The 26,677-nt window shown below is 35.4% G+C and overlaps 2 protein-coding genes across 3 annotated transcripts; one reads left to right on the top strand and one right to left on the bottom strand.

Moving 5' to 3' along the window:
* The first annotated feature begins 239 nt into the window (after positions 1–239).
* On the top strand, positions 240–6,239 carry CRLK2 (Protein kinase superfamily protein). 2 transcript variants are annotated; one of them, XM_085722290.1, is made up of 8 exons: positions 240–460; positions 1,469–1,848; positions 2,701–2,854; positions 3,898–4,024; positions 4,433–4,515; positions 4,595–4,666; positions 5,093–5,296; positions 5,782–6,239. In XM_085722290.1, the coding sequence occupies exons 2-8, from the start codon at positions 1,523–1,525 to the stop codon at positions 6,091–6,093; spliced, it is 1,278 nt and encodes a 425-aa protein (XP_085578416.1). In that variant the 5' UTR covers positions 240–460; positions 1,469–1,522; the 3' UTR covers positions 6,094–6,239. The 2 variants fall into 2 exon arrangements, with proteins under 2 accessions (XP_085578416.1, XP_085578417.1); XM_085722291.1 differs by having other exon boundaries at positions 1,451–1,848.
* Positions 6,240–19,893: 13,654 nt separating this feature from the next.
* On the bottom strand, positions 19,894–23,448 carry LOC146912794 (Pentatricopeptide repeat (PPR) superfamily protein). The gene is made up of 3 exons (XM_085722289.1): positions 20,959–23,448; positions 20,473–20,648; positions 19,894–20,386 (listed from the first exon to the last, which is right to left on the bottom strand). The coding sequence occupies exon 1, from the start codon at positions 23,272–23,274 to the stop codon at positions 21,100–21,102; it is 2,175 nt and encodes a 724-aa protein (XP_085578415.1). The 5' UTR covers positions 23,275–23,448; the 3' UTR covers positions 19,894–20,386; positions 20,473–20,648; positions 20,959–21,099.
* Between the last annotated feature and the right edge of the window lie 3,229 nt (positions 23,449–26,677).

Below are 26,677 nucleotides of genomic sequence, written 5' to 3'. Positions count from 1 at the left end.
TCCTATATTTTAGCAACATGGGTTTGATAATCACATTTGATGGGATACATATGTAAAATAATTTTACATCGTCGATGAATACAAATTAAATTCTTACCGAATAACCTTTTTGTCCTTTTTGGCCAAGTTTTTAAAAACCTTAAACCCCACTCTCACTTCAATTCATCAACACAATTGAATATACCAACAACAACTCCACAAATATATATATAAATAATCACTTTTTTATTTAAGCCTCCAACTCAGACCCTTTCAACTTTTTTTGAGTTTCAATTTCAACAACAAAACATTCTTCTTCTCATAAATCAACAAACAAAAACAACATTCATTCTTCTTTTCTTCATTTATCAACCTAAAAAAACTGCCCAGAAGGTTAAATACTCGTAAAAGCGTTGAATTTTGAATCAGGATTTGTAAAAATATGATTTTTACAACATGGGTTTGTTCCTCTGCTGATTTGGTATGTGGGTTTTTTGTTTAAGGTTTTTTCCTTGTGAGTTTTTTGGATTTGGGTTTGTGGGTTGTTTAGTTTTTTGAACATGGGTTTGGTTTTGGAGAGAGTTTTGTTACTGAATTGTGTATTAGCTTTTGCTGCTTCTGTTTGTTTTGTTCTTGCTATGTAGAGATTTTTGGATTTGGATTTGTGGGTTGTTTAGTTTTGTGATGACTTTTATTGCTGAATTGTGTGTACTTTTGTTTCTGCTTTATTTTTCAGTGTTTTGAAGTTGTTTATGCTTTTCATATTTTGATTAATAGTTGATAGAAAACTTTGATGAACAATGAATTGGTGTTGATGGATTTAGCTTGGTGGGTTGTTGAGTTTTGTGGATTATGAGGTTTGTTATAGGGGAGAGTTTTGTTGCTGAATTGTGTGTTCTTTTGTTTGTGTTGATTTCAGAGTTTTGAAATGAAGCACAGACACTCCTCGGATTAGGCGTGTCTCGGTGTCGGACACACCGACACTTGTAATCACACTGAATTATGTGATTTTTTCAAATTATTAGCTGTGTCGGTGTGTCCATGTCCGCATCCATGCTTCATAGTTTTGATAGAGGAGCGGAGAGTGTTGGTTTTGTTTTTGATATCTTATGTGAATCTTAAAATGAACAATTAATTGAGGGAAATTTAGTAATAGGATCTGGTACTTTTAGTTTCCCTGCGAATTTATCAATAATAAAAGTGAGTTAGTTATGATTGTCATATTTAAGGTGTCTCTGCTATGTTCTATACTTTTGCGACACATATCTTTTGTTCGAGTGTTTAGAGATAGCATTGGATGTATCAAAATTGATATTTGGTTTGCGTTTTTGTTTATGATTCCTCTTTTTAATGTTTTTCGGTTGTATAACACATTTACATCCATGAGTTTAACATCTGAAATTTGGTTTCATATCATTTATATATGGATGAAGTATCGAATTGACATTAAATTGTGCTAACTTTGTGACAGTGTGCTTTTGTTCTGTAGTGTTAGTCTTCTGCAAGATGATTTCATTGTCTGATTCACAAGAGAATTTGAAGAATGGTTCGTCAAACTAATTTAGTTATCATCGGTGTCACCGTTGGTCTGACTCTTGGAATTCTGATTTCTTGCCTCCTATTTTTCGGCATAAGGTGGTGCAAAAAACGTTCTCATCTTTCACAATCTGCTAGTGAGCCTAGTTTGACAACTCTCCCGATACGAACAAATGGACCTGGAACAAGTATCGACTTTAGTGCATCCATCACTAGTTCCATAGGCACAACAAGGTCAGATAATGTACAGAAAAATTCCCATTTCACTTGGTGGAATAATCAAAACAAAGACCGGTTTGCTTCAGCATCAGGCATTCTAAAGTATTCGTACAAGTAAGTACATTTCGCTCTTGACCATGATGTCAAATCTTTCTTATTTCCAAATTGTTCTGGCAATGGATAATTTCAATTAAATGACAAGCTGTCAACTATTGATAATTTCAAAATGTGTTGATTTTTTGATATGTGAAATTGGAATTTCTTTTAGTTCTTTTATTAAAAAGTTTCTTTTGAGTCCGATAACACGCCTAGTAAAACGTTATTTAGTATTAGGTTAAAAACAATTGATGCACTTTTACATAATAAAAACTTAAAAGTAACTTGTAGAATATTTGAGACATGTTTGGATTGACTTTTTTTAACTTATCTATTGGTATAAGCACTTGTGAGAGTGTTTGGGAGAGCTTATGAAAATAACCTATGATATGTCCATAAGTTGTTTTCATCCTATTTCTTCAAGCTCTCAACCAATTTAGCTTATGAAAACAATTTGACTTCATTTTATCTTTTTTTGATAAAAATATCTTATAGTACATATGCACTTATTTGATAAGGGCTTATGCTATAAGTGCTTAATTCTACTGCTTATCCAAATAGAGCCTTGGTTCATAATATGGTATCAAACCCTTTACGGGCACAAAGTTGATACTTCTTGCCCGTATTCTTCCAAATAAAAGGTAAATTTCAACACAAGATAGTTTGAACTTGTACATTGCCACACTTTAACCATAGGGCTCTTGTTTGAGGAGACAAGTTAAATATGAAACGGTTTATGTGCTTTCGCATTAGTTTAGATGGCGAAAGCAAAGGAGAAAGTATGACATATATAATTACAGATAAAACATATTAATGTGGACATTCATATTAACATTAGTAACAGAAGACCTGACGCTTTACTTCGTACAGAGAACTTCAGAAGGCCACACAAAATTTCACAACTACCTTGGGACAAGGATCATTTGGCACGGTTTATAAAGCCACAATATCTACCGGAGAGGTGGTAGCTGTGAAGGTGCTAGCAAACAATTCCAAACAAGGGGAGAGAGAATTCCAAACAGAGGTATTAACAAATAACTATTATAATACTTGGATAATAAGACTTTATTTTGGTACATTTATATAGTTTTGGAAAATGATTCTTCCTTTATTTTGACTGAGAGAATCATACAAATTAAGCAGTGTAGGCATTAAGCCATTCCAAAGTTCTTAAAGACTTTGGCCTGTTTGGATTGGCTTATTTGATTTTATCTACTTGCATGAGCACTTGTGAGACTGTTTGCGAGAGTTTATAGCTTATGAGCACTTGTGCGACTGATTGGCTTGTTTACAACTTATGACATGTTCACAAGCTCTTCATGATAGCTTATGAAACTAGCTTATCGGTTGTATGAAAACAATTTGACTTTATCTCTTGTTGTAGATATACCTTATTCATTAGCACTTATCTGATAATTTTTTTTGCTATAAGCGCTTAACTAAACTATTGATCCACACAAACTTAATGTTGATGGTTTGTTTAGACCTGAAACAAATTAATAGATTTAGAGAAACTGTATAGGTAACGATTATCCACCTTGGCTTTAATTACCTTATATATCGAAGAGTTTAGTGTCAATAAACTTGGAAGTTCAGTCAGCACAGCTAGTATAGTGTGCCAGTTTCATCAAACTGTTTTGGAACATCACCATTTTGAATGACCTATAATTATCATCGTTGGACATGAAATTAAGTAATTAACAATCATTCCCTCTATTTTGCAAGATAGAATGCATTAGTATTTAAAATGGTCAGGGTAGAGATCACTCACTTCCACTATATTTTATGTAAATTCCCAACACTGTTGTCAAATATCGGCTATGGCGTAGTGGGTTTCGAATAAATCGCCATTGTTCCATGATATGCTATTTAGTACAAAATCTTGTAAAATAGTAGCTCTAGAGTAGCGTAATTTGAACAAACTGCTATTTTCGATGATCCGCGATTGATAATGTAAAATTAGTAGTTATAATTTGAGAAACTCAAAGGTCAAATGCTCAATAAATATAATGCCGGTCACCTGTCAGGGCTGTTGAACTTGTGGTTTTTAACATGACATTGTTCCAGGTGTCTCTGCTAGGAAGACTGCATCACCGGAATCTTGTAAATTTGCTTGGATATTGTGTAGATAAAGGACAGCGCATACTGGTTTATCAGTTCATGAGCAATGGAAGTTTAGCAAGTATTTTATATGGTAAGAGGAAGTTTATTCATTCCCATTCTCGGTTGGTGTTTCTCCCAATGTTTTAAAAACTGCACCGGAAATCGTACTTATGAGACCTTTGGGTCATGGTTCAACTGCTCAAAACCGCTCAAGGCTGGACAAAACTGCAGTTGAACTGCTAAAATAACTAAACCGTAGACAGTGCCTGTTAATGGTTCAACTAGTTGAATTGTCCGGTTCAGTTTTTAAATCATTGGTTTCCCCTCCTCTCTGTTTGGTGAGAGCTGCATGATTATGTTATCAAATAGACAGAAGCATCTTACTTCTTTACATGTTTTTAGTTGTCACGTAATCATTAAAGTTTTTCTTTCTGATTTTTTCGTTTTTATTTTTACAAATTAATGGTCTCAATTGAGAATAATCTCTGAATATTGATAGATGAAGAAAAGAAGTTAAGCTGGGATGACAGGCTACAAATTGCCGTTGATATTTCACATGGAATAGAGTATCTTCATGAAGGAGTATGTATATTCCCTCTTAGATTTTGTATTGTGCTATGTGAAAAATGTGTTTTAATTAATATGAATATTCAATGAACAGGCAGTCCCTCCCGTCATACATCGTGATTTGAAGTCTCCCAATATATTGCTAGATGGCTCTATGAGAGCTAAGGTAATGTTGGTTCATTGTTTGTACAAGTACTTTTTGATAATGTGGTTGCCAAATCATTTTCTTAAATTTGTAGAGAATAATTAATGAAAACATTGCAAAACTTTTTGCACCTTTTAACAAAGAAGTTCCTGTCTAGTTAGTACACTTCTAGATTCCTAGTAGGTTTTTCATTATATTCATTTGCTTTAGGTTTATGTAAAATGACTTTCCAACATGTTAAACTTTACGACTTCGAGTTACATTCTTGAGGAACAATTCATAAAATCCAATCTTTATCGATTGAAGCTTACATTTTCAAGTTGGAATTTTCGCAACAGCAATTGAGTTTTCTTGTCTAACCTTAAGAATTAGTAAATATTGACTTTAATGCCATTAATTATCTTCTTTTATCCAATATATCAACTAACTTCAAGATAACCTGAATAGGTTGCTGATTTTGGTCTCTCAAAGGAAGAGAGATTTGATGGCCGAAATTCTGGTCTTAAAGGTACATATGGTTATATGGACCCGGCATACATTTCCTCAAGCAAGTTAACAACCAAGAGTGACATATACAGTTTTGGTGTCATACTTTTTGAGCTCATCACTGCCATCCACCCTCATCAAAATTTGATGGAATATGTTAATCTTGTAAGTTACTATTGCTTTTGCAAAGTGCTTCATCATCTTGAATTAGGGAAATGTTTTTTCGACAACCAAATTTAGATGTCTTTCACGAAAAATTAATGCAGTTTAAATAGGTGGTTAATTATGTTTTGTAGATGATTATTGGATATATCAAGGGTCGAAATTCATTCATCAGCAAATTAACTTCATTAGCCACGAATTTGGACATGGTTAACCATAACTTTTAGGCATCCAACTACGTGTAGATTTTAATACCCGAAAGTCACATCCAAATTTGTGGCTATGAAGTTATGTTAATGGTTAATGAGTTTTGACATAGTATATCCATTAACTATCTACTGAACGTAGTTAACAATCACCTACTTGAACTGCATTAACCACTTAAAAGTTGTCGCAAAAATTGTCCAATTTTATCTTCTTGGTATGAATCTTCTTATAGGCATGAAGAAGGTTTCTTTCTGATTTGCTTATTTGTCTTTTACTTCAAGGCTGCTATGGAACATGATGGAATAGATGAGATACTTGACAAGCAACTTGTTGGAAAATGCAATGTTTTAGAAGTAAGGCAACTTGCTAAAATTGCACACAAATGCTTACACAAATCACCTAAGAGAAGACCTTCAATAGGTGAAGTTTCGCAAGGTATATCAAGGATAAAGCAAAGAAGATTGCGCAATGTGATGGAAGATAACTTGTCATTTGCAAATAGCAATAACTTTTCAAGAGCCGCGAGCCGATTAGAAGATCGACAAGTTGAATTAAGTAGGATAGTTACCATGACCATCAAAGAAACTGTATGAACACAATTACTCCAATATGGGGGTGAAGTTAAAAATCAAATATCTGTTGTAGTTCACAAGGTACCATGGAAAGTTTCCATCTAATCTAATGTAAATGCTACGACAAAAATCAAAATCGATATCTTAATATTTTGCAAAAAGAAAAACAAGATCTTGTACTTGTTTTAATTTGCTTACTGTTTTCAATTTTTTTTTAAGAAAAATAGTAAAACAAAATGAAAACAAAGTAACTTTTTTTCAAAATTAAAGGAAAAGAAAGACATGTTTTCTCACACTAAACACATTGTAAGTGTAAGAAATGAAACAAAACAAATGTTAGGTTTTGAAACAGTCGTGTCCAAGCAAAAGAATAATTGTCCACTGCCTAAAATGCTTGGATGTGAAGAATCTGATTATAAACCTATCACAGAAGCTAAAGAATATCAATATAAACTGAAGGTGAGAAAAACACAAGAAGGGGGGTTGAATTGTGTTTTGAAAAATTCTTCGTTTCTCTAAACAACTGAATACACTGATCAGAAGCTAAGTGAGACAGCTTCTGAAGTGATGATCAGAATCTAAATGCAGCGGAATAAAACAGAGAGAGAGAAGAAGAACGACACAAAGCAATTATACTGGTTCCTTCCACAATCCGGAAGTAGTCCAGTCCCCCTTGCACTTCCAAGGAGATTTCACTATGAGTAATATCTGATTACAAATGCTCAAGCACACAAGCAAGAGACTTCCAATGCTCAAGCACACAAGCAAGAGACTTCCTTTGCTCAAGAACACAATCAAGAGACTTCCTGCTCAAGCATAACTGCAAGAGACTTCCTAACTAAACAAAATTACACAGAAAATTGTTTAAGGTTGAACACTTGATATACAATCAGAGGTGCTCACAATACAAATCAGATACAGACTCAATGGACTTAAGAATTTCTAAGATATGACTTTGAGACACAGAAATTCTAAGTGAATGCAGAACAATTTCAGCAGAGGTTTGGTACTTGTGAAAATCTTGTGAGTCTTTCGTTCAGCGTTCTTGCATTACCAATTCTCTAGGTCTTCACTCCTTTATATAGAGGTGTGAAAGAGACGTTGTGAAATTGCCAGCACACCAAAGAGTCGTTGTTGAAGCTTGATCTTTCACCAATGATCTTTTGCCTGATTTGGTTGTTGTCCTATGAAGAACAAATTTGAAATCCATTCCTTATCCAAAGGAACATCTATGCAGGCGAGACCGTATTCTGGAGCTGTTTTCTTGTCTTGAAGTGCAGACACAAAACAGAGTAGTGGAGAACGTGGTTGTACAATTCGTACAAAGTACAATGTCAACGCTTTCGTCCAAATTGCAAACACACACCTTCAAACACCTTTGAAATGACCGTTGCAAGCTCCACTAATCCTTTGTTTGTGTTTTCGAATCCAATAGACAGCTTTTGCATTGATGATTCTTCAATTCTTGATTCTTTGCAAATCCAGTTGATATTCAGCTTCTGGTGAAATGGCTTCTGATGAGGCAGCTTCTGATGATGCAGCTTCTGATGATGCAGCTTCTGATGAGATGACTTCTGCAGCTTCTGATGATGCAGCTTCTGATGATGTGACTTCTGGACCTCTTGTCTTTAGGAGCACTATTCTTCAGGAGCAGCTTACTTTAGGAGCGCTATTTCTTCAGGAGCAGCTTGACTTCAGGAGCGCTTTTTCTTCAGGAGCAAGTTGCCTTCAGGAGCGTCCAAGCTTCAAATTTTTGTTGTTTCCATAGCTCTTTATTTGCTCATTCAGAACCAATGATGATGTAACTTTATAATTATGGTCCTGTACACTTGAACAAATATTAGCTAATCCAATTTACAATTTTTAATACCTTGTTATCATCAAAACTCTTTAAGGTTTATTGTTAAACACATTTTGTTCCAACAATCTCCCCCTTTTTGATGATGACAAACAAAAGTATTTAAAATTGATCAATTGTTGTTAATCTAATTAACAAGTTGACTTTGGGGTTCTGAGGTTTGTAAGCTCAGAATCTGAGGTTTGTAAGCTCAAACTCCCCCTGAGTCTGATAGTCTTTAAGGTGAGGTTTGTAAGCTCCCCCTAAGTTCTATCCAGGTTAATTAAATTCATTTTGCGCAATAATTATTATCAGAGCTTAAAAGCAAAATTGAATCATTGAAAGAATTTACTTATAGATAAGAAGAATGGTTCAATTAACTTTACTTGAATTTTGATACTCCTTCGTTCATTCATAGCTTATACCAATAAGGTAAAAAGATAGAAGTTTTTCAAAAATTTCAAATGCCATTAATGGGGCTCAGAGCCTTTAAATACTTGTCACATATACTCCCCCTTTTGTCATTATCAAAAAAAAATTAAAATAAATCTAAGCACAAAAGACAAAAAGATATGAGAAAAACTCAAACGTGAGAGAGTATACTAAGCAATGAACTAAATAAATCAGAGCAAAAATCATGTATATTCAATTGTCAGAAGCAGCTAAACAGTCAGAATCAGTAAGCATTCAGAAGCAAAAGAAATAAGACAAGATGATTTCAGAAGCAAGGACTAAGAAAATAAAACAAACAACAAACAAAGAAAAACACAAGGGTGTGCAACTAAGGGTTGGTTTGTTGTTGTTTCTTCATCTCTTCCATTTCTTCAATCTTCTTCGTCAACAATTCTTCAAGTTGTTGTTGCCTCTGAAGAAGAGCTTGTTCCCTTTCTCTAGCTTCTTGCTGCTGCTGTGCCATCTGTTTCTTCAGAAGCTTACACAGCCTTGCTTCTCTGGTCAAGTAATCCGTTTCAAAGAAGAAAGGCTGGTTTGCCAAGAGCAGTGTAGAACTTCTTACTCTAAGACTCTGATTCAGATTTTCCATTAGCCTTCTGACTGAAGCTTGCTTGACTCTGATGCATTTAGCCTTGATTTCTTCAATAACCCCAGCTGCCCGGTTCTGAAGAGATACCCAGGAGTCTTCATATGCACCTGTGAGATCAATCGTCCTTCTTTGATCCACCAGATTGTGCATCTGACTCAAGATTGTCAGAAGCTCAGAATTGATATATCCAGATTCCAGGATGTTTGTGGGTGGATGTTCAAGGATTTCAAGATCAGAATCACTGATTTCTAAGTCTTGAATAGGGTTAGGAACTGGAATGGTAAGGTGTGTTTGTGTGTTAGAAGATGAGGGCTGGTCAGAATCAATGTGTGTGGTGGAGGTTGAGGCTTGAACATTGACTAGAGAGATGTCAACATCCATGGGAGTTGGTTCAGGAGAGTGTTCAGGTAAAGGTTGAAATTCAGTTTCAGATGGTGGTTGTTGTGGTGAAGTTGTTGTTTGAGTGTTGAGTTGGGGGTCAGTGATGGCTATTGGTGATTGTGGGGGTGTTGTGGGTTTTTGTGGTTCAGGTGTTTGTTGATGAGGGTTTTCTGAAACAACATTTTCAGAAGCAGCTGCTTCTGGAGTTGTTTCAGAGGCTTTTTCTGAGGTGGACTCAACATTTTCAGGAGGAATCATGTTGAGAGGTTGAATGCAAAGGGGTTGAGGGTTAAGGCGAAAGATAGAATCAATGACTCTTTCTCTCTGCTCAGCCAGTTCAGCTAACTTCTCATTAACTATGTGGCCAACTGGTTCATAAGAAGTTGACGAAGAGGGCTTATCGTTGGTTTTGGTTGATGTTGATTGGCTTTTTACTGGTTTTTGAAAAAGTTGAGCTAAGGGTACATCATCATCAGAATCATCAGAATCTGATAATGATGCGGATGCGGAATCTGAAGATATATTAATTACCTTTTCTGGTTCAGGATCAGAATCCTCTTTAGCAGATTCACTGGACACCTGCAACAGTTGCTTGGCTTCTGAAACTACAGACTCTCGTAGCTCAGCAGCAATTTTCAGAACTTTTTCAGCGGCTGCTTTCTTCTCTTGTATCTCTTTTAACTTCAAATCAGAAGCAGCTTGAGCTCTTAAGGTGATATGAGGAAAATCCTTGGTTCTCCTCAAGGCTGGCTTTCTCTTCCTCTTTGGTATAGCAGGTTGATCAAGAGAAATGTCAACACCCATGATCATCCTGGAGTCCATGTCTTCAATGGCTTCTTCAATAGAAGGTACTGATGAACTACCAATTTTGAGCTTGTCAGCAGCAACTTTTGCCTTTTTAGTAGTTTGTTCAACCTCTAGATATTGCTCTGCAGTCATCTTCCTTTTTGACTTTCTGCCTCTGGCTCGTGGCAGAGCACCACCATACATTTCCTCTGGAATATCTTCCAATCTGATTCTCTCATTGGTTGCCTCAAAATGTTCCTTGATATAGTACAATTGCACTTCAATGGGATCCTTCTTGCAGATGGGTGGAAAGTCCTTCATAAGATCAGACATAACAAGTGATTCACTTAAATCAGTTTGAAGTTTGGTGACTTCACTGATTAGCTTCATATTCAATAGAGTATGAGCATTAATGAATTTTCCAGTTTTTGTGTCAAGTAGCTGATCTGTGAAGCCTTGAGATTGACTGAGACTGTTCAAGATACCTCCTTGATAGAATATCTCTGAGAGGAGTCTTCCATAAGGAACCCAGGGTTTATCCAGTAGCTGACTCTGCTTCAAACACTCTACCAAGTACTTGAACACGTATTTGGGCACATTCACCTTTTCCTTCTTGATGAAGTGCTGGAGAAGGACCTTCTGAGCTAGATTTGGCTTCACACAGTCACCACTTGGAAACAGGGTCTCATTCTGAATCTTCAGAAGCATCTTGGTTTCCATGCTCAATTCAGCATATTTCTTCTCCTTCTCAGAATTGTAAATCACCAAGTTGGCTTGCTTTTTCCAAATGCGTTTTTCAGCAGCATCTGAAAGATCAATTCCAGAGTAGTATCCAGAGGCTGCAGCCTTGAGAACATACTCTATGTGCCATTGTGCAATTCTTATTGGAATACCACAGATGCTGGATCTGATTTCATCTTCAACAAATGGCGCAAGACCCATTTCTTCTCTTGTTTTCCCTTCTAATTCAGGATACATTAGCACCATTTGACTTTCCTCAGATAAGGATGCCGCTTTGTTGTAAAATTTTGCTCTTACCCAGAAGTGTCTAACCAGAGCTTCATATGTTGGTCCATTCAACATTCTGAAATAATCCATGAGTCCTTGCTCTTCATAGTAGCTTCTGATAGAACACCTATGAAAATTCAGAGAATCAAAGTCCACTGGATTCTCTATCTGAACTTGCAAATCCCATTCTTCCAATTTCATGCTTCTTCCTCTGTAGTCATATTCAGGGACCATTCTTGAAGTAGATACTGAATCTTTTCGTTGCGAGCTTGATGATGCCATTTGATGATTGAAGAAGATTTGAAGAAGATGAAGATTTTTAGGGTTCTAAGGTTGAGAGAATGCGCTTACTTCGCAAACGGTTTGAGAGCAAATGTGTTTGTTGTGAGTGAGTAGTGTGTGAATTGACAAAGTGTTAAAAGTAAAACGATTGCAATTCAAAAGAGACAAACAAACATAACATTTATGACAAAATTGGGGGCGCGTGAAAAGTACTTTCATAGCTATTAAATCATCATTGCCCTTTTTAGTTATACACCAACACATACAGGCCACGTAAGAAGTTCACAGAGTAACTACCAAGTTAGTGGGCCAGAAGTTACTTTAACAAGTAACTCCCAACGTTTCCACTAATTCAACTATTCAGAAGCAACAAATCCAGCTTCTGGACTTCAGATGCTGATGTCATCATCAGAAGCGAGTTTTCCTCAGAACCTCAATAAAGAGCTTCTGATGGACTACCGCTTCTGAACTAACTTCAGAACCTAAAATCCTATTCAGGAGCAAGCAAACATTTAATCAGACACGAAGTGCATGTTCAAATTTTTCTTTATAAAATCAAATCTTTCAACAGTTAAAGGCTTAGTAAATATATCAGCCCATTGATTTTCAGTATCAATGAATTGTATATCTAAAATTCCTTTTTGAACATAATCTCTGATAAAATGGTGTTTGATTTCAATGTGCTTCGCTCTTGAATGCAAAATTGGATTTTTAGACAAACAAATAGCAGCAGTATTATCACAATAAATGGGAATACTGTTAGCAGTTATCTGATAATCTTCCAACTGATGTTTCATCCAAAGTAGTTGTGTACAACAACTTGCAGCTGAAATGTATTCTGCTTCTGCTGTAGACATAGCAATAGTTGTTTGTCTTTTGCTAGCCCAGGATATAAGATTATCGCCCAGAAATTGACAATTGCCACTGGTTGACTTTCTTTCAATCCTATCACCAGCATAATCAGCATCACAGAATCCAATTAGCTTATAATCTAAGGATTTCCTATAAAGGAGTCCAAGATTGGTTGTTCCTTTCAAATACCTGAAGATTCTCTTGACAGCAGTCATATGAGATTCTCTAGGATCTGATTGGAATCTTGCACACAAGCATACACTGAATAAAATATCTGGCCTAGATGCAGTGAGGTATAACAAAGAACCAATCATACCTCTATACAGCTTCTGATCTACTTTAGCTCCTTCATCTTCTTTGCTCAGGTTGCACGTAGGATGCATTGGAGTGTTCATCACTTTACAATCTTCAAGTTTGAACTTCTTCAGAAGCTCCTTTGTGTACTTTGATTGATGAACATAGACTCCATCTTTGCATTGATTGATTTGAATGCCAAGGAAGAACTTCAGCTCTCCCATCATGCTCATTTCAAATTCATCCTGCATTAACTCAGAAAATTCCTTGCAAAGAGATGCATTAGTAGAACCAAATATTATATCATCAACATATATTTGCACAACAAGAATATCTTTCCCAAGGGTCCTTCTGAAGAGTGTAGTGTCAACCTGACCTCTCTTAAAATCATTTTTGATTAAGAAATTACTTAGTCTATCATACCAAGCTCTGGGAGCTTGTTTCAAGCCATATAGTGATTTCTTCAATTTAAAAACATGGTCAGGATATTTAATATCCTCAAATCCAGGAGGTTGCTTAACATACACTTCTTCTTCTATGACACCATTGAGAAATGCACTCTTGACATCCATCTGATATAATATTATGCCATGATTAACTGCATAGGAAAGAAGTAACCTGATTGCTTCCAATCTTGCAACTGGAGCAAACGTTTCAGTGTAATCAATGCCTTCTTGTTGACTATACCCTTGTGCAACAAGTCTGGCTTTGTTTCTTGTTACTTCACCTTGCTCATTCAGCTTGTTTCTGAATACCCATTTTGTTCCAATAATGTTCTTGTGCTGAGGTTTGGGTACCAGATCCCACACATCATTTCTTTGAAATTGATTCAACTCTTCTTGCATAGCTAGGATCCATCCATCATCTGAAAGTGCTTCATCAACTGTTGTAGGTTCAATCATTGAGATTAGTCCAATCATTGACTCTTCTTGTCTGAAATGTGATCTTGTTCTTCTTGGACTATCTTTGTTTCCAATGATTAGCTCCTCAGGATGTGAAGACTTGTGTTTGAATGTGTTTCTGGGAGGATCTTCTTGATGTGAGCCATCTTGTGCTTCATCAGAAGCAGTTTCATCTTGCGCTTCTGATGTGGGTTCAGCTTCTGGACTATCTTCAGACTCAGCTATCTGATCAGGTTCTGGAGTAGCTTCAGGAACCTGTATCTCTGCAAAACTTTCACCCTGCTTTGAAGTTTTATCTTCAAGCTCCTTGTCATCAAATTTAACGTGCATAGATTCTTCAACACAGAGTGTGTCTGAATTATACACTCTGTATGCCTTTGACCTTTCAGAGTAACCTAAAAAGATTCCTCTTTGGGCCTTGGCATCAAATTTCTTTAGGTAGAGCTTGTTGTTCAGAATGTAACAAGTACATCCAAATTGATGAAAGTAAGAGATATTGGGTTTTCTTCCTTTAAAGAGTTCATATGCTGTTTTCTCCAAAATAGGTCTAATATAGATCCTGTTTTGAACATAGCATGCTGTATTCACTGCTTCTGCCCAAAAATGTTTTGGTAAATTGTTTTCATGAATCATGGTTCTGGCCATTTCTTGTAAAGTTCTATTCTTTCTCTCTACAACCCCATTTTGTTGTGGTGTTCTAGGAGAAGAGAATTCATGGAAAATTCCATGTTTTTCACAAAAAGCTTCAAATGGCTCATTTTCAAATTCTCCACCATGATCACTTCTGACTTTCAAAATTTTTGATTCTTTTTCAGATTGAATTTGAGTGCAGAAGCTACTGAATACATCACACGCAACATCTTTACTCTTTATGAATTTCACCCAAGTCCATCTGCTGTAATCATCAACAATGACTAATCCATATCTACTTCCATATAAGGATGCAGTACTTACTGGTCCAAATAAATCAATATGGAGTAATTCTAAAGGTCTTGAGGTTGAAACAATATCTTTTGTTTTAAAAGATGATTTCACAATTTTCCCTCTCTGACATGCACCACAGAGTGCATCTGAATGATAGTCAATGTCTGGTAGCCCTTTCACCAGTTGTAACTTACTAAGCTTAGAGATTAACCTCCAGTTAGCATGTCCCAACCTTCTGTGCCACATCCATTTCTTATCATTCACTGATAGTAGGCAAATCACCTTCTGATCAGCCAGTTCAGAAAAATTGATTTTATAGACATTGTCAACTCTCTTTCCTTTGAACACAATGGATTTGTCTTCCTTGTTGATTACTGTACAGTTGGGTTTTTCAAAAAGCACATCATAACCATTATCACAAAATTGACTAATGCTCAAAAGGTTATGTTCAAGACCATCTACCAACCATACATTATTAATCGAGGTAGAGGAGTTACCAATAGTTCCTGTACCTATGATCTTGCCTGACTGGTTGCCTCCAAATTTCACATTTCCTCCCTCTTTCATTGTTAGGCTGAGGAACATGGACTTGTCTCCTGTCATGTGTCTTGAGCAACCACTGTCTAGGTACCATGATCTTTGCTTTGGCACTGCTCTTAGACATACCTACATCATTGACATTTTTAGATTTAGGTACCCATTGTTCTATGGGTCCTGGAAGGTTAGTACATAAGGCTTTACTCTTCACTTCTTGTACCTTGTGCTGTGAGTTGGATTGCTTCTGATTAACCATCACCTTAGGTTTTGGTACTTCAGAAGCAGTAACTGTCTTCTTCTGAAACTTAGACTTCAGAACCCCAGATTTTGGTTTCACCAGACTCTGAGGAATAGGTTCTGATCTTTTCAGGATCCTAACCTTTGAAGTTTTGGAATCAGATTTGATCATAGCCTTTGACTTAGAGTTCTTTGGCTTTGAAGTAATCTTAGCCTTAGAACTAGAAGCTTCAGGTTCTGATTGAACAACAGTTTCCAACTCAGCCCCTTCTGGTACAAAGAATGTTTTCAGACCTTCCTTGATGCATTCACAACAAGACTTTAGATTGGTTTTCTCCAGTTTCACTTCTGGAAAACCAATTCCTCTGCCATTGTTCTTGTAAATGCTATAAATCATAGAAGCCACTCTGCTTCTGTCAATGCCAGATATAATGAAGTCTTCAAGAGCAATTTCATGATTACTTAAAGGTTTTTCATTACACTTTTCTTGTAGCTTCTGACATAAGAACCTGAGCTGGTCTTCATATGTTTTACACATGAAGTCAAAGCCCCTAAGTCCCTGTTCAGAAGCTTTCAGATCCAATAGAGTTGATTTTTGCTGTTGTACCAAATCAGCATATTTTTCTTTTAAATCCTTCAACTCATTGGTTCTTACTTCAAAATGTGTAAGAAGTTCTTTAAGTGACTCAACAAGTTCATCTCTGGGAATTTTGGAATATACCTCATTTTCATCTTCTGAGTCTGAATCTGATCCAGCTTCTGAAGTTGCTGTTGCTACCAACCCAACAGCTACCTTTGCATCTTCATCAGCTTCCTCTTTATCAGATCCAGATTCACTACCCAAATCATCCCAGGTTGCCATTAAACTCTGCTTAATCTGCTTCTTGAATTTGCTTGGTTTGAATGTAGACCTCTTTGACTTGTCCTTTGACTTTTCTCTTTGAAGATCAGGGCATTCAGCAATGAAGTGACCTGGCTTCTTACAGTTGAAGCATCCCTTCTGATCTTCTTTCCTTGAGCTTCTGGAGTTACCCCTTCTGGAGAGAAACTTTCTGTTCTTCTTGGCCAGATATTGAAGTCTGTTTGAGAGCATGGCCATTTCAGCAGCATCTGGTTCAGAGTCTGAACTTGACTGTTCTTCCTCTTCAGATTCAACCACTTTGAGAGCTTTTGATGACTTGCCTTTGGATGGAAGAGCTATTGATTTACTCTTCTTAGTAGACTCATGTTCATTAAGACTTAACTCATGAACTTTGAGAGAACTAACAAGATCTTCGACACTTAAAGTGTTTAAATCTTTAGCTTCCTCAATGGCAGTCACTTTTGGTCTCCATCTGGCAGGTAAGCTTCTGAGTATCTTGCTTACATGATCAGAAGCAACATAGCTCTTCTTTAGAATCTGTAGACCAGAAACTAAGGTTTGAAACCTTGAGTACATCTCCTCAATAGTTTCATCATCCTTCATTTTGAATAACTCATACTGATGTACAAGCAGGAGAGCCTTTGCTTCTTTGACCTTCTTGCTCCCTTCATAATTTGAACAGAGAGAAGCAAACATAGCTTTAGCAGTGGATTTGTCACTCATCTTCATGTATTCTGCTTTGGGTATGGCAGTGACAAGAGCTCCTCTGATAATATGATGCTTCTTGTAAAGTTTCCTCAGTTCTGGAGTATGTTTCTTTCTATCCACAGCAGCTCCTTCTTCATCAAGGACTAAACCACCAACGCCGTCTTCCAGAATATCCCACAATTCTTCATCTAGGCTCATGATGTAACTGTAAAAATTGGTCTTCCACCAAGAGAACTCTTCAGCATCTCCATTGAACTTTGGAACTTTTCCAACACTGGTTTTCTTACTATCACTATAATCATGTGAGACATTTTTATAGCTAGTATCACCATCAGGAGGAGGAGTAGTCATGTTTTTCTCAGATCTTTGACTGTTGCACGGTTAAGTGATACACAACAGACCAAGGCTCTAGATACGAATTGAAGGTGAGAAAAACACAAGAAGGGGGGTTGAATTGTGTTTTGAAAAATTCTTCGTTTCTCTAAACAACTGAATACACTGATCAGAAGCTAAGTGAGACAGCTTCTGAAGTGATGATCAGAATCTAAATGCAGCGGAATAAAACAGAGAGAGAGAAGAAGAACGACACAAAGCAATTATACTGGTTCCTTCCACAATCCGGAAGTAGTCCAGTCCCCCTTGCACTTCCAAGGAGATTTCACTATGAGTAATATCTGATTACAAATGCTCAAGCACACAAGCAAGAGACTTCCAATGCTCAAGCACACAAGCAAGAGACTTCCTTTGCTCAAGAACACAATCAAGAGACTTCCTGCTCAAGCATAACTGCAAGAGACTTCCTAACTAAACAAAATTACACAGAAAATTGTTTAAGGTTGAACACTTGATATACAATCAGAGGTGCTCACAATACAAATCAGATACAGACTCAATGGACTTAAGAATTTCTAAGATATGACTTTGAGACACAGAAATTCTAAGTGAATGCAGAACAATTTCAGCAGAGGTTTGGTACTTGTGAAAATCTTGTGAGTCTTTCGTTCAGCGTTCTTGCATTACCAATTCTCTAGGTCTTCACTCCTTTATATAGAGGTGTGAAAGAGACGTTGTGAAATTGCCAGCACACCAAAGAGTCGTTGTTGAAGCTTGATCTTTCACCAATGATCTTTTGCCTGATTTGGTTGTTGTCCTATGAAGAACAAATTTGAAATCCATTCCTTATCCAAAGGAACATCTATGCAGGCGAGACCGTATTCTGGAGCTGTTTTCTTGTCTTGAAGTGCAGACACAAAACAGAGTAGTGGAGAACGTGGTTGTACAATTCGTACAAAGTACAATGTCAACGCTTTCGTCCAAATTGCAAACACACACCTTCAAACACCTTTGAAATGACCGTTGCAAGCTCCACTAATCCTTTGTTTGTGTTTTCGAATCCAATAGACAGCTTTTGCATTGATGATTCTTCAATTCTTGATTCTTTGCAAATCCAGTTGATATTCAGCTTCTGGTGAAATGGCTTCTGATGAGGCAGCTTCTGATGATGCAGCTTCTGATGAGATGACTTCTGCAGCTTCTGATGATGCAGCTTCTGATGATGTGACTTCTGGACCTCTTGTCTTTAGGAGCACTATTCTTCAGGAGCAGCTTACTTCAGGAGCGCTATTTCTTCAGGAGCAGCTTGACTTCAGGAGCGCTTTTTCTTCAGGAGCAAGTTGCCTTCAGGAGCGTCCAAGCTTCAAATTTTTGTTGTTTCCATAGCTCTTTATTTGCTCATTCAGAACCAATGATGATGTAACTTTATAATTATGGTCCTGTACACTTGAACAAATATTAGCTAATCCAATTTACAATTTTTAATACCTTGTTATCATCAAAACTCTTTAAGGTTTATTGTTAAACACATTTTGTTCCAACATAAACAACTTAATGAACCTAACTAATTATAAGGAAATACTCAATTTGATCTTTGAAGTTGAGGGATTGTATCAATCAAGTGTCTTGTGTTATTATAATTCTTAAATGATCTTTGAAATTGTGAAATGCTGATCTAGTTGATCCCTTGATCTTGGTATGTTATCAAATGCATCTTGTACATTATTTTGAAGAAAGGAGAATGCATCTTGTAATTATTCGCTAGAACAAAATATTACTCAGACTCGTCCCTCTCTTAATATTTGCAATGACTATAATGACTATAATGACATTGAGTCGGTAATGTTATTGATACATTAAAACAAATGCATCTTGTACATTATTCACTAGTTTTGAATGTTTCAATAACATTACCGACTTAATGTCAAGTATAATCATTACAAATATTAATAGAGGGACATGTTTGATTAATATTTTGTTGGTCATAGAGATCAATTTAAAATATTAATAATGAGGAAATTGTTGCTATGATCTTATTCAAGAACTAAATTAGATATTTACGCAAACAATAACCTACCTATTTCAGTATACTAGTTAAGATCAACTTTATGCATACAATTATGAAGAAAAAAACTTTAGGCAGCCAGAAGAAAGAGGGGAGGCAATTTACATAACAGTGGGACAATTGGAATTAAATTAGGTCACATGAGAACCACACAAGAAATACCATTCAAATGTCCACAATACCTAACATTGATATACACCATAGTAATTAAATTCTGGCGCTCCCCCTTAAAGACTTATTCAACATATCAACCAGTGGAAAAGTATACCGTGTATACCGTTTTGGAGTCTGTTTTAGGTGTTGATTTGTTTTGGTGGGTTTATTTTTAGGGGTGTTCTTAGGTGGGTATGGTGCACCGTCTATATGCGGCACCATTTGTACCTTGTTTCGTTCATACCCTGCGTCTTGCGGGAATGACGTTTAATAATATTTGCCGATTAAAAAAAAAAAAAAACCAGTGGAAAAGTATAAAAAATAATACTAACAAGTTCAAAATCTTCATGTCTATGATAATTGCAATGAAGTCCAATGTAAACAAACCAAGGTTGATAAGTTAAACAAAAGAGGCTGTGTAGTACCTAGTAACCAATCATAGTAAAGTGAATAAAATCTAAGATTATTCAATTCTTCTCACATGGTGACTATGTCAACCCCCTACATTGGAGATGTCACCTTATAGAACAACAAGCTAATAAAAGCTGAACATAAAATCAGAAAATGGGGTTGGAAATAGACGGCTTGACAGTCATGTCATTAACATTTAACAAATAATTTTCTGTTTAACAAAAAAAATCCATTAAAATATTTAATCATGTTTAAACTAATAGATTTTAATGTAATTTATATATCTGATAAGTTTAACCTATTACAATAAAACAAAAACAAAAAAACTCCCTTAATCAACTTACACTTGAATGAAATTTTACACACTATTTACATATAAGTTACCAATGAAAGAGAAAGGGATGATGAAGTCTTGTCCACTATGCCTTCTCTTTCTTCACACAGCTTGCAAGATTCACTGAGGAGCATAAGTCCTCCATTACAATCTTTGCCCATCAATGTAGTGATAATAATATACCAACTGAACAATGATCTCATCTTTTTGACTTGTTTGTTGACATTCTTTTACTACCAATTAACTTGGTCCATTATTCAACTTCTTCAAGCTCATGTTTTCTTTGTACTGCTTTGGCACGCCTCGTGTTCTAAATGTTCATGAGTTTCTGTCAGATAATATGTTTATTTTTCCCTTGGCCTGGATCTGTATATTGACACATGCAAATTTTCATTGACTATGCATCACAATGAGTTCTAACTTCTAAGCCTTTATAGTAATAAGCTAAGTACCTGTTTGTTTTTGCAGTCATAAGATGTTGAAATAGGGTTAAAGCTACTATCTGAAGCTTCTGCTTGGACGCGCAATAACGGTTGTTTTACTGTGAAAACAAGCATGTTGTAACACTTCTAAGCTTTCTCTTAAAGGACCATCAGGCTTGTTAAAACCTCAGCAGATGCTCATTTTCCTATCAACAAATAGGCAGTAACTGTATTAGACCAATGCTCCTCACTAGGTGAACAAACACTGAAATTAAGATTGACAGTATATTTTTTGCAACCTTCAATGTAGAGAATGCACTGTGTAAAACTTTTATATGTAAAATTTCATGCAATTTGAACAAGTATGTGTAAAACTTATTGCAAATAAGGAACAAGAAACTTGACGCATCATACCAAAAACTGTTATGTCTATAAGAACATGAAAGTGCAGGAATAAAACAAAGACTATTCCTTCGTAAACATTTTTGAATACAATTGTTGAAACATATTACTTACGGTGGTGGTGGCATTCCCTTTTGATTGTTGATCAGCTACTTACGGTGATGTCGACAACATTATCAAGATCGTGTTCAACGTATGAGTGCTTGATTCGATTTCACCAAATTCCTTAACTTGCAGGTTCATGTATTGCATAGTTCAAACTGCAATTTCCTGCCTCTTGCTTCCTTCAAGGAAGCTGCGCCATATAATGGCATTTGGTGGGAAAGGCATGCTTGCCATGACTTCCTCAGCTTCCTTTATCTGTCCATTTTTAGCAAGGAGATCTACAATGCAATGGTAATGATCATGTTCTGGTTGAATCCCATAAATGGTCCCCATCTGCTTGAAGATTTCCATTCCTTCGCTCACCAATCCACCGTACCGACAAGAAGAAAGCACGGCTCTGAGAGCTAACGCGTCAGGTTTAAACCCCATCAATACCATGTTGTTGAATATCTTTACTGCATCACGAGCATAACCGTTCAGCCCGAGGGCAGAAATTAAAGCTGTCCATGTAATAACGTTTCTGTCTGTAATTTCTTCAAAAACTTTCACTGAACTTTCAATCATTCCACATTTCCCATACATGTCAATTAGTACATTGCACACAAATGTGTCACAACTATTAGTCTTCACAATCAGACCATGAAGAGAACTTCCCAAATCCAAACTGCAAATTTTGGTGCACGCACATAATCCAGTCACAAATGTGTATTTGTCTGGACGTACGTGTGCGGAATGCATACGCTTGAAAAGCTCAAAAACCTCATTATAATTATTGCTCCGAGCGCAAGCTGAAATGGCAATGTTCCAAGATACAACATCAGGCCTTTCTTGTAAAGAAAGCAACTTCATTGTTTCATTGTAATGACCAGTTCTGTTATAGATTCCAGCAATGATATTAGATGGGATTACATGAAGTGGATTATTTAACTCTTGAACAAACGAAAGCGCTTCATTTATAAGACCATTTCTTTCGTAAGCCGCAACAAGCGAGCTTAATACATATTCATGATTCTCATACCCCATTCTTATAATCAAACCATGGAGCTGATGTAGGTCTAATACAGATGATGAGTTAAGAACAGCAGAAAAGGAAAACTCGTTAGGAAAACAACCCAATCGACACATTTCTCGCAATAGAAGAACTGGCGTGGAAGAACCAACATTAGAGTAACCCAATATCAAAGAATTCCAAGAAACCACATTCTTCTCTTTTATCTGATCAAAACAGTAATGAGCAGAAACCAATTTCTCACATTTGGCATACAAATCCACCAATGCAGTACCAACAATAACGTCAGATTCAAAACCATTTTTTATTACTTTAGCATGAACGCATTCTCCACACGCCAGGTTTCTCAAACCAATACACGACTCAATAACAGCTACAAATGTGGCCTGACTCGGCACCAATCCCCGCCTCAACATATTCAAAAACATCTCCAATGCAATTCTTGAACTCCCACTTTTCACCATTGAGTCAATGATCATATTCCAAGACACAACATTCTGAACAGGAACCTGCTCAAACAATCTCTCCGCCAAACACAAAGCTCTACACCTAATATAAACACCAATAAGCGAATTAACTGAATTAACATAACAATCAAACCCACTTTTCGTCATCAAACAATGAACCTGTTCACCATAACTCAAATCCTCTTCACACCCACCAATTCCCGACAAAACCGCCACAAAAGAACCTTCAGACAAAAACACCCTCAACCTCAATAACTCACAAAACAAAACCTTTACATCCTCAACAAAACCATTACAACTCAACAAAGACAACATAGTATTCCATGTTACTAAACTCTTACACTTCATATCATCAAACACCAAAAATGCTTCATCCAAACATCCCCATCTCCCGAAAAACCCCAACAAAGCACTACCTACAAAAGCATCAGCATCAAAGACTCCATTTTTAACACTCAAACCAAATAACTGATAACCCTGAAAAAGCTTCAATCCTTCGCAACAAAGCAAACCCGTTAACGTATACTGATTTGGACCAAATCCACACACCCTCAATTCATTAACCAACCTCCAAGCTTCATTTACATCTCCACTTTTACTATAAGCTTTGATCAGCGCGTTGTAAGAGACGAGTGTTCGTTGAGGCATTACATCGAACAGTTTGCGTGCGAGTATGAAGTTGTTATGGGAAATGTATCCGGTGATTATGTTGTTGTTGATGAAGATGGATTGGTTTGGAATGGGTGGTGTTGTGATGGTGAGTGCATGGAGACGTTTCGTTGCGTCGAGGGATCGGAATGCGGTGGTTGATGAGAGGAGATTGAGGATACGATGGCCATGGTTACTCATGTAGGTTTTGGTTTGAGAATTCAAATTATTTGAATTGAAGCATAAATATATAATGAAAATTGTTTCAAATTTGAAATTTCAAAATTGAGGGACCGATTTGGCAATATGAAGAAATAGAGATTAATCTAGAATTTTTTAAATTTAAGGAGTAATATGCAAATTTGAAATATATAGAGATTGATTTGTAAATTTAAAAATAAATAGAAAATAATGTGTAATTTTTCTTAAAAAATATCTTAGAAGCTAATTTGCATATTTTAAAGAAACTATAAGGACAAATTTAAGATTGACATTTTATAAAGTAAATAAGAAATTTTAAATTTTAATTTTTTTGGTAATGTCATCGAACTTGAAAATTAGTTGAATGGTCGGCTAGTAGTTCTCAATTATGATTTTCTTTATGCTGTTAATGACTGTGATGAGAAAGAAACTTTGTTCATCAATTCATTTATGAGTTTCTTGGCTCTTCTAAACAAATGTTAAGTATAGAGTTGAACTTTTTTATGAGCAACTAAACTAAGAAACACATAAATCAAATTTAAAATAGAAAGATAAGAAATAAAATTACGAAACTTTTTGCAACAATAAAGTTTCGATCTTTTTTTAATGAAATAAAGTAAGTTTGTTGTCATGTAATAAGTGTTTATTGTTTAGAAACTTTCAAAAAATTATAAAAAAGATGGAATTACAAACCTTTTTCATTAAATAAAATAGAGGAATTGATTCTGAAATTAGATGTAAGAAATCCATTGATGATCATGAATCATGATCACTATCTTGTAAAAAAAATCATGATCATTAGGTTAAGACCCTAAAGTAGGGATGAAAAGATGCTAGATGACATGGTGTATTGAGCTCCCCTAATATAAGTAAGTGGCCATGTAATGGTCAACCAACAGTCCAACACCCACATCACTCACAAGTGGAAGAAAATGAAGGAAATCATATGGCATATAGGACACTTCACCCACACTAGTCTCCATTGAGAATTTCTTGAAGTTGGTCATTCTAGTTCCATTTTACCTAAACCGCAAAAGTAGCAGTTATTTCTACAACCATACACACAGAGTTTCAAATGTGATTTTTCCACGTAATTATATACATTTTTAGTCTAGTATTTGCCAAAAATATATTTTTTATTTTTATTCAATATAAACATATAATTTTGTACTTTCAATCATCATTACTTTAACCTTGTAAAATTTGTTGATGTTTAGAGCGTGAGCATAACTCGGTTGTTGGGATTATTGTATTATATATAAAGTGACCTAAGTTCAAACCTTAAATTATCTATTTAGAGGTAAAAATTCTACCAATAGACTACTTTACATAAAAAATTGCTCAAGTTGAATTTTAATTAATGGTGTAATGTGTCTAAGATTCATCAATGTTAATGTGATCTTTGTTCTAATAAAAAAAAAAAACTCATAAATGATTAAAATCTTTGACTCCGAATAAGTGCCCAATGATGAATGCTCTCTAGGTGTGATATGAGACTAATCATCAAGTTGACAACGTGACATTTTTTTACACCAAGGTTGTGTTACCTTTCAAATGAACTATTTTAGGAATCAAACCGAGATTCTTTTCATGGTGGAGAATCACGATGTCAACTCTCCCAACACTTGTTAGTGTTTCGAGGATTCATTTTTGTTGTTAACCTTCAGTTTCTAGGAAAAGGCGTCGTAATAACCTATGAAGATATATAAGTCTAGTTTGATCAGTAATTGTTCTGTCTAAAAACCAAACTCGAACATCATCCTTTCTCGAAGAGGTTAAGGTTTTTTTTTTTTTTTAAAGATGAAGAGGTTAAGTTATTAAGACTTTGAAAATAATATTTTATTAAAATAGGTTTTAATCGAAAAGAACATTGTCCTGACTCTACCAAAGTCAAAGGTACTTGCTAATGTTTCATTGGGATCTTACTATCCGATCCGATGAAAACGGATTACAAGTTACTATGGTCAATATGTGAGCTCGATGAAGTTAAGGATCACATGAAGGCAACTAACAAGTATAAATAATGCAAACTTAAAGATGACATCTTGGTGATGATGCCCTTCAAATTCCAAGTATAATTATTGGATCACTAACCCAAAATTCTAATCCCCCAAACGTTATAAATTTTGGGATCTGAGATGAAAATATTGTATATCAAATTTTGTTTTATTTGAGATGGCATCAAAATATTTAATTCCTAACCTCTTCATTAAATAAAATAGAATTGATTATTAGATATATGAGTGTGCTTCTTTTTAAGTTTAAACTAGTAAAAATACCCGTGCTGACGCACGGGTGCAGTTATAGTTTTATCAATTAAAATTAAATGCATATGTGAATTACCATATGTGAATTACCATTATCACATTGATTATTTACTAAAGTTTTTTGGATATATTTTTCACAAATATTGGCTCCGTTTACTTTATATTTATCATTCACATATATTGGTCCTGTATTTTTATATCTATCATTCACAAATCGTAGTCCCGTGTTTTTTATATTTATTATTCACAAATATTGGTTCCATGTTTTTTATATTTATCATTAACAAATCTTGGTCCCGTGTTTTTTTTTTAATTTATGAGTCACAAATTATAGTCTCATGCTTTTTGTAAATTTATCATTCAGAAGTTTTGGTTCCGTTTTTTTTATATTTATCATTCACAAATTATGGTCAGTATTTTTTATATTTATCATTCACAAATCTTGGTTTTGCATTTTTTATATTTATCATTCACAAATATTTGTCTCGTGTTTTTTATATTTACCATTCACAAATCTTGATCCCGTGTGTTTTATATATTTATAAGCATGTGTTTGGTTTCAACTCTAGAGGGTCAAAAGTGATTCTAGAGGTTGTATAATTGATTTTATGATGTTTGGATGATTTAAAGTATAATTGATTTTGCTTGTACAAATTATTCAACTTGAAGCTACAATTTGTAGTTTTTGTCTTCTACAATTGATTTTACCCTTAAATTATTCAAAAATTTATATCAATAACGGTTTTGGTCCGTGTATTATAATTATTATAAATTTTGTATCAACGATAACATGTCCTGTGTATCAGTATTAGTTTAGTTAGTGACAACTTAACCCGTGCATTTAAGTTAATTCGGAAATAGGATAACTGCAAACTTTTCAAGTGCATGTTAACTTAGTTTAATCAATGTCAACGTTTTAGTGCATTTTATTAATGACAGTTTGTGTCATGCATGATAGTTCTATTTATATTTATCATTCACAAATCTTTGTCCCGTATTTTATATATTTATCATTCACAAATCTTGATTCCCCGTGTGTTTTTTATAGTTATGGATAACAATATGTAGTTTTTGACTTCTACATTTGATTTTACCCTTAAATTATTCTAAAATTTGTAGATAAAACATGACCCGTG

This window comes from Medicago sativa, chromosome 6, assembly GCF_051527215.1.
Source record: "Medicago sativa cultivar Bolivia chromosome 6, Bolivia_mono, whole genome shotgun sequence".
Taxonomy (NCBI): Eukaryota; Viridiplantae; Streptophyta; class Magnoliopsida; order Fabales; family Fabaceae; genus Medicago; species Medicago sativa.
Note: the sequence above shows the minus strand (reverse complement) of the source record. Positions and strands in the feature narration are given on the sequence as shown.

Bases quoted from the DNA above. Each gene is read 5' to 3' on its own strand.
- CRLK2 (XM_085722290.1), top strand. From the start codon at position 1,523: ATGGTTCGTCAAACTAATTTAGTTATCATCGGTGTCACCGTTGGTCTG. The intron at 2,855-3,897 runs GTATTAACAAAT...ACATTGTTCCAG, and splicing joins AGAGAGAATTCCAAACAGAG to GTGTCTCTGCTAGGAAGACT. The intron at 5,297-5,781 runs GTAAGTTACTAT...TTTTACTTCAAG, and splicing joins TGATGGAATATGTTAATCTT to GCTGCTATGGAACATGATGG.
- LOC146912794 (XM_085722289.1), bottom strand. From the start codon at position 23,274: ATGAGTAACCATGGCCATCGTATCCTCAATCTCCTCTCATCAACCACC.